Raw genomic sequence first — 8,504 nt, 5'->3', positions numbered from 1 at the left:
ATAAATATATAATTATTTATTATGATGTGTGCACTCACTTTTATTTTTTATGAGCTATATTTTATTTATATACCAAAATATTGTTAAAAGCAAGTACTCTGGCGTTTTAAAGTATAATCTGTTACCAAATTTGTTGTCACACTTTTGATTGGCTTATAATTTTTTTATGGGTGCGACACATGAAATAAGCTAACACGTGTTCGAGGAATTTTTTTTTTCTTCGGAGTTATGAGCTGTCAAAGTTTGCATTTTTTCGTGATTCTGACTAATCATGTACTTCTTCAAACCGTTATATCTCGGGTTCTGTTCATCGTAGAGACTTCATCTTAACGTCGTTTTAAAGCTATATATAAGATGGTCAAGATTGTCCTAAAGCTAACTTAGCTATTAACAGCTGAACCTTTTGAAGTTGATTTGCATAGTGAAGACAAGTAAATTAGGGATTTAAAATTCTACCATCGTAATCCTTGTTTAATTCTCTATAAAAAACGTGGTTCAAAAAATGAGGGTTTTTCACGAACTATTTTTAAAATATTTTTCTATATGACGAGACGGTTTATTTTGTGAGAATTAAAAATTTGTTGTAATTTGTTTTCGAAAACTTATGTTGAGATATATTTAGTAAGGTGTTAAACATCGGGTTTTTGCAAAAAGTAAAACTTTATTGCGGATTCCGATAGATTACCTATCCATATATAATATTTGTACGGCAAGATTTTTTTCGTAAGGCGAGAAACCCCTAGAAATAGGCGTGGCAATTGCAGGACTTAAGTTAGCAAAACGCAGATTTTATTGCAGATTCCGGCAGAATATCGCTTCGTTACCAAATATTATTCCACAAATTTTTCAATCCAAGAATATTCTAGAAATGGCCATGGATATAAATATTAAAACCAAACTTCAAAAATGTAGACTTTATTGTGGATTTCGCCAGAATATCTATATGGATCGAAAAATTTGTGGAACAGATGTTGCTAACAAAGCGATATTCTGCCGAAATCTGCAATAAAGTCTGCGTCTTGCTAACTTTAGTCCTGCAATTGCCACGCCCATTTCTAGGGGTTTCTCGCCTTACAAAAAAAATCTTGCCGTACAAATATTATATCTGGATAGGTATTCTATCGGAATCCACAATAAAATTTTACTTTTTGCAAAAGTCCGATGTTTAACACCTCACTAAATATATCTCAACAGAAGTTTTCGGAAACAAATTACAAAAAAATTTTAATTCTCACAAAATAAACCGCCTCGTCATATAGAATTTTTTTTTAAAAATAGTTCTTGAAAAACCCCCAATTTTTTGGACCACGTTTTTTATAGAGAATTAAACAAGGATTACGATGGTAGAATTTTAAATCCCTAATTTACTTGTCTTCACTATGCAAATCAACTTCAAAAAGTTCAGCTGTTAATAGCCCAGTTTTTTGAACCACGTTTTTTATAGAGAATTAAGCAAGGATTACGATGGTATACTTTTAACTCCCTAATTTACCGGTCTTAACTATGCAAATCAACTTCAAAAAGTTCAGCTGTTAATAGCTAAGTTAGCTTTAGGACAATCTTGACCATCTTATATATAGAAATATTAAGACCGTTTCTTTACCTTTAAAACGACGTTAAGGTGAAATCTCTACAATGAGCATAAGGCGAGATATAACGATTCGAAGAAGTACATGATTAGTCAGAAACACGAAAAAATTCAAAATTTGACAGATCATATCTCCGAAGAAAAAAATTAAAAAAAAAATTTCCTCGAACACGTGTTAGCTTATTTCATGTACAGAACAAAAAAAAAATTTGAAGCGAATCGGAGACTTGACATAATATTTTTTACGAAATCCCTCCGACGTAAAAAAGAATGGCTCAATTTTGCTTTGAATAAAAATGTACTGAAAACTACTGATTTCTTTAGCATGAAAAAATCTAACGTACTGATTTCACGCATAAAATATGTGGGCACCCTATACTCAGATTAAAACAAAATTATTTAAAAAGAATAAAAATGTTAAACAAAAAGTCCTGTGAACTTCATTAAATTACAATTTTTGTATGGTATGTATAATAATAACCTTATATATTATTTCTCTAAGGTGTTTTTTTGTTAGTCTCCCTTTTTCTACTTTTCTATGTAAGCAATGCTACTAATGAGGTGTCATTTGAAAAGTCAGAGGTCCCCTGAGTGATTATTAGGTAATATTAATGGTCATAGCACCTCTGAAGTCTAGAAATTTGTAGATTTATTTTTGTTTTTATTTTACCACTAGCTCTTACCCGGTGCGCTTTGCTCCACCTAAATCGATTAAAACTCTTAAGGGTTTTTACTTTGTGTTTTATTTCTTGTTGTAAAACTATTACTTATTTATATAACATTTTGGTATACAACATTTTAGGTTTTTCCACCTGGCGCGTAAATGAATAAGCACCTTGGTGTTCCCACTCTCGAACATGCGACATACAATTGGCCGTGGGAGAAGCACGGCCAAATTGACGCCGCACACTCGAAACGTTTGCCCTTGCGATTTGTTGATGGTCATCGCAAAGGCAAGACGTACTGGGAACTGCAAGCGCTTAAATTGAAACGTCATCATTTGAATGCGTGGTAAGAGTACAACTTCACCTGCTGCCTTGCCATTTAGTATGGTTGCTTCAATCAAATTTGGAAACAATTTTTTGACTGAAAGTCTTGTGCCATTACACAAAGTCGGTGGCTTCAGATTTCGTAGAAGTATAATAGGTGAACCGACTTTCAGGACCAAACGATGCGGTGGTAGACCGGGGGGATCCAAAGAATTTAAGAATTCAGTTGGATAATTGACTACTTCATCTTGATTCAAAACGCTATCAATCGATGTATATGTTGTAGCTTCTCCTGGCAGTTTTTCTTGAATGGCAAAATTGATTTCGTTGACGTGTACATTTTTCGGTACCAATATTGCGCGTTCACTTAAGTAATCATTGCGTTGATAGTGTTGAACAATATTCGGAAATACACTTTCAATCAATTCTTCTTTCGATTGTAAAAGTGTACAAAAGTTGTTCTGCAATGTGATCAAACCGGTATCATCGATTGGTATTTTGCCTTCGCCAATGTCCAACAACTGCTTCGAAAACGCCGCTGCGGATCGATCATTTTGCAATTGGACTCGCATGTTGATGGTAAGAGTCAGCCTTTGAACATGTCTCCACAAAACTGACGATTTTAAACATGCCTTTATTTCGTCTTCAGGAGTTGGTCGAGGAATGACTGGCAAAGTTTGCCTGAAATCGCCGGATAATAATACTAATGCCCCGCCAAAAAGTTATTGATTTTGGCGTAAATCTTGCATTGTTCTATTGAATGCTTCTAATGACTTTTGGGCCAATGCAGGCAGTTTCACTTTGCCACCGGAGCAGCACATGCCAGCTGTTTCTCCTCGAAACTTCGCTGCATTGCAATGCGTACAAATAATATCCATTGCTCCAATGGAACCATGCAGGCTGTAGTCGTAGTCAGGATCGTAGTGAAAGCCAACATGTTCCATTTGATCGCGAAGACGAAGCGGAACTCTGCCTTGGCAATAATTTGGCCGTTGCACTGTGTTGCGGCTAGTGGAAAAGTAACTTTTTTCCGATTATTTTTTTCAGTGTTTTTAATGATGCAATTTTGTCACAGACATTCCAAGTAAACAAAAAACACATAAAGCTTATTTTTGTGTTGGCCCGTTGATTTTTAATTGATTTTAGAAGTCAAATATACAAAATTTTCACGAAAAGAGGGGATTTCAGGGCTGTATTCAAAATGATCTCATTTGATTTTGGTGACAGATATTTTGATTCGGAAAAAAAATCTGCCTTCGGACAAGTATCTTCTGTAAAAAAAAAGGAATGTTGTTTGAGACATTTTCATATGCACCTTTTTTAGAGCGAAACCCCGACTAAAGGTCCATTTTTCCTTTAAATTTGGGTTAGGTAAGCAATATCTAAAAAGTCCCAGACCCATCCAAACCACTACAGAAATGTTACATAATTTGTTTTCAACGAACTGTGAAAAAATCAGCTGCCCATACCTGCCCTCCTGGGAGTTATAGCGATTTTAGTATATCACTCTCAGTATTTATTCCATAGAAATAGAACGGAAATTCTCGGAATCACTTATTGAATAATTTAATCATATTGGTTTTCGGGTGACTTTCCGTCATCCCACGTCAAATTTTTATTATTTTCAGACCGGTTTCGGCTAATCGCCATCTTCAGTGTTTTCTTTTTTGTCACTAATTAGTCCGCATGTGTGTCCGTCTTTATATAGTGTTTTCTTTTAGCTTGTGGTGGTACCTTTCTCTCTCTCTGTTGTTTTACTATTTTATTCTCTCTCTTTCGCTCTCTCTCTCTCCCCCTTTGTTTTTACGTCTAGGTAGGTGGGTGAAATAATCCGTTATTGCGCGCTTATTTGTATTGTTTTTATTTTGTGGTTTTTTTTATTTTTATTCTACATCTATTCTAGCACTCCACAAAAATGAGCATAACTCTCTTAAAACTGAAGCTATTGACTTCAAACCGGTATCAAATTAAAGCTTTTATTGCCACCTTTCAAATAAGAAATGAAATAGATTTTGGTTTTATATAAAATTTCAGAGTTTTTCAACAAATATCGAAAAATCATAAAAATTTGACGTTTATAATTCTTGTTCGGACCACCCTATAGTTTATTTAAAAAACTAATCATAGGGTATTTATCAGAAATAAAAGAACAATTAAAATAAATTTTTTTTTGTGAATTTTTCGAACAATTATTTTTTTTTTTTTACTTTTGTTGAAAATTTGACCCAACAATTTTTTTCGGTGTAAATTTTTTTTTCACTCATTCTGGTTTCATTTCATTGGGATTTCATTCTGACCAATCTGTAGAAGTTTCTCATCGATACAATTAAAATTACAGTTTAGGCAATATGATTTCCAAAAAATTCCGGTTTCGCAACACTGTGCGTTGATTGTCTGCGGATTCAGCTCTAAACTGTGCACGCCGCTCTCTGTACACCGCTCTACCTCGGGCATTCACGCGTATGCCTGCCAACCGTATTACGTCTGCGTAGTGGAGGCATTTTCTAAAGTATTCTTTTCGAATAAATGTAGCAAATCGATTGAATTAAATCTGGAAAAAACACACAATGTTGTTGTCAATGTTTTTTAATAATTGTAAACATTCGCTCACGTTATTTTGGCGGTTAGGGCTCGATATATTGTAAGTAACACCATGTTTCCCTCAACTTATGACACTCATATATCAGTCAGTTTGTCATATGTTTTTATGTACCTAATAAGTATAAGTTCTGATGTACTATAAATCTCATTCACGCTTTATAATATATGTATAATAAAAATAAGGGGTTTATAATAATAATTCTGTTTACTATTTCCGCGAACTACTAGAACAGTCTGCTTTTATCTATGGCGCAGTCTGCGCATGGGCCCGCTTGTTAAACTAATTAGTGATTGTCCAATTTGTGCTAGTTCAATGTTTCCATATTCATTTGCATAAATTAAATTTTTCCATGGTTCCCAAATTTGCAAAAATTCCCAAAGTATAGCTAATATGAAAAAACTGATTAGTATATTTGGAACCAGCGACCTAAATACACACCAGAAATATGAATGCTGTTATTTACATCTTCTGACTAAACACCAGTGCAATTATCAACACAAAAATGGCAAGTTGGTTAAAAAACAGGTAAGTTTGAGAGTAACCATAAATTAAAGGACTGCCAGAGATGATATTTGACTTTGTCGTTTGCTTTTGCAGATTCGTTATCTAATAACATCCACCAAAACTTTTTGGTACTTTGTGTCACTTGGGGGCCGATGCGCGGGCTCTTGCAATTAAAAGTTGCGTTCTAGATGCTTCACGATTTGCAGGTTTTTACAGGAAGTCATTCCAGGTGACCACCTCCCATAAGGTTTATTAATGGAGAAAACAGCTGTTCCTGCAAATCGTGAATTTCGTGAATATCGTGAAGCATCTGGAACGCAACTAAAATAAACAGGATTGTTGTTGACCTCATGATACAATATAAATTCACTATTACCAAAGGATTTGAGAAACATTAAATTTTCGACCCGCCCTATTGAATATACTATTTAATGTCGTAGCCATTTCAAAACTAAAAATCTGTAATGAAATTCATATTCAAGACTTTACCATACGTCTCCGTAGAGCAAAAAGTCTATTTAGCTTGCTAAATACAGCGTAGAGTTGTCGTAGAGTTTTCGATCTATCTGCGTTGGACTGTGTACACGGCGAAAAAGTCTAGCTTAAAGCTAAGCGTACACAGTAGAGAAGAAATGCGAGACTTAGACAAAAATCTCGCTAGAGACCTGTAAACACTCAATAGAGCTTTACGAGAGACTCACCTACAAAGTCTACGTTAGAGTTATTTAGCGAGGCTTTTTCGCCGTCTACACAGTCCAACGCAGCTAGATAGAAAACTCTACGACAACTCTACGCTCTATTTAGCAAGCTAAATAGATTTTTTGCTCCACGGAGACGTATGGTAAAGTGTTGACAATGAATTTCATTACAGATTGTTAAATTTTGAAATGGCTACGACATTAAATCGTATATTCGATAAAAGCACACAATTTTAGGTATATTTAGAACGTAGCCAAATAATGTATCGGGAATCATTCTCTTATTTTCATTGGCATTTCAATGGCTTTTCCAATAGCCTCCTTCCTTTGCAAAGGGGCATTATTATTGGTTAAAACATAAGGGGTATTCACAAATTGAGCAGGTGGTCTGGCACTCTGGCAACAGTCGTTGCTTGAGTTACCTGCTTTTTTGTCGGAGTGCCAGGCCACTTGCCCAACTTGGTGAATACCTACATATACATAGTAATTTGGCTGGAACTTCTCGGAGAAACTCCTTTCAAGGGAATTTTAAATATTTAAAGTTGTTTAATGTGAGTCCAAAAGTACTCATAGTACCGAAGAGAGAGGTTGCCATGTTTAATTTTTAGGTACATTTGTCTACTTTTAAGTAAATTTTTTTCGGCACATAAGTACAATTTGAAAATTCAATTCTTGTTTATATTGCGAAATTGTATTTTATGACGTCAGAAAATAGGTGAATAGCGCTCCGCTGATGACGCAAACTATATTTTCTATATCGTGGCTTTGAAATAAATACATATACATATACATACAACAAGCGTTGACAACAATTCGAGATAGACAACTAACTCTAGGCGCGAGGTAACTATTGTTTACCGTGTACACAGCTTGTTGAGTACGTGGTAGAGAAAAATTGAGATTTCTCTATTTTGTCTCTAGCTAGAGTGAATATCTCCTAGAGTTGCACTACCGTGCAAACTTAATTGAGAGAGGAGATTTTGTTTTCCAGTAAAACTCTAGAGAGATTTCCCTACCGTGTACGCTTAACTTTAGACAGCTTGGAGGACCTTAGATGCGTCGAAATCAGGGATCTTCCAAAATTCGTTCAAAGTTCGAAATGGTTTTAGGAGGGATTAGGAGTTGCTGATCCCACATGCGGCGTCACAATGGGCCCCGAGCCTAAGTGTGTCTTGCAGACGACCGTGACAACCTAACCTATCATAACTATCATCGGATGAATCATTCGTTGAATAGTCGTGACAATAAAATACAGAACTATGTGAAAAAGATGCCTAATTTGACACCTTGGAACTCGTTAAAAAATGGATTTTTTGGCGAATTCCGACCCTATGGTTGGGCTTGAGTTTGTACAGAAATAATTAATTACTTCGATGCAGAAAACTCTATAAGTTGCAATACGAATCCGGATGAACGTAGAAGTAAAAAACCGCGAGCGTACGCTGTACAAGAAGAAGTGAAGACCAACAATTTATTTCAAGTATCGTTTTCACAAAGCTATTGACATTTTAAGAATAGAAGGAATTGGCAAATGAGTGAAAATGAGAGTATGAGAGAATCTCATTATTGAGTACTTATACTAATATGACAGTTCTTAACTTATACTACAGTGTGTTACAAAATTATTTTGCAAGAAATAAAAGTGAATGTTATCACATTTGATTCTAGACCAAACATACTGCCCAACATTGAAACTCTTAGTTTCAATCAATCGGTAGCAATGCCAACTTTGCTAGGGGGCGCCGCAGGATCGTTGAAGCTGTGTTAACATCTGCTACTCGTACATGTCCATCTTTACCAGCAATAACGTTTGCGACACGTCCCATCAGCCATTTCATAGGAGGTTGATTATCATCGTAAATGAGGACTAGGTCATTAATTTGCAAGTCTCACTGTGTTTCTGCCAGCGTTGACGATTTTGCAATTCGGTGATATATTCGTGATGCCATCTGTGCCAGATATGTGCCTTTGTTGCAGAAATTCTTTGCCATCGCTGAAGATTCGAAATATCCTCAACCAACTTCGTAGGTTCTGGAATGCCTTTTATAGAACTTCCAATTAAAAAATGCCCCGGTGTTAGGGCCTCCAAGTCGTTGGGATTTGATGACAGTGCACCAAGTGGT

General features: G+C 35.5%; 1 protein-coding gene across 1 annotated transcript; it reads right to left on the bottom strand.

The window, feature by feature from the left end:
• Positions 1-2,351: 2,351 nt before the first annotated feature.
• Positions 2,352-3,149, bottom strand: LOC108360217 (uncharacterized). Its single transcript, XM_017612425.1, has one exon. It carries the CDS (start codon positions 3,147-3,149, stop codon positions 2,352-2,354), a length of 798 nt encoding a protein of 265 aa, XP_017467914.1.
• Positions 3,150-8,504: the final 5,355 nt, after the last annotated feature.

This window comes from Rhagoletis zephyria, unplaced genomic scaffold (assembly GCF_001687245.7).
Source record: "Rhagoletis zephyria isolate East Lansing unplaced genomic scaffold, Rhagoletis_zephyria_1.1 Rzeph_scaffold_00537, whole genome shotgun sequence".
NCBI lineage: Eukaryota > Metazoa > Arthropoda > Insecta > Diptera > Tephritidae > Rhagoletis > Rhagoletis zephyria.
This window is presented reverse-complemented; position numbering and strand designations above follow the sequence as displayed.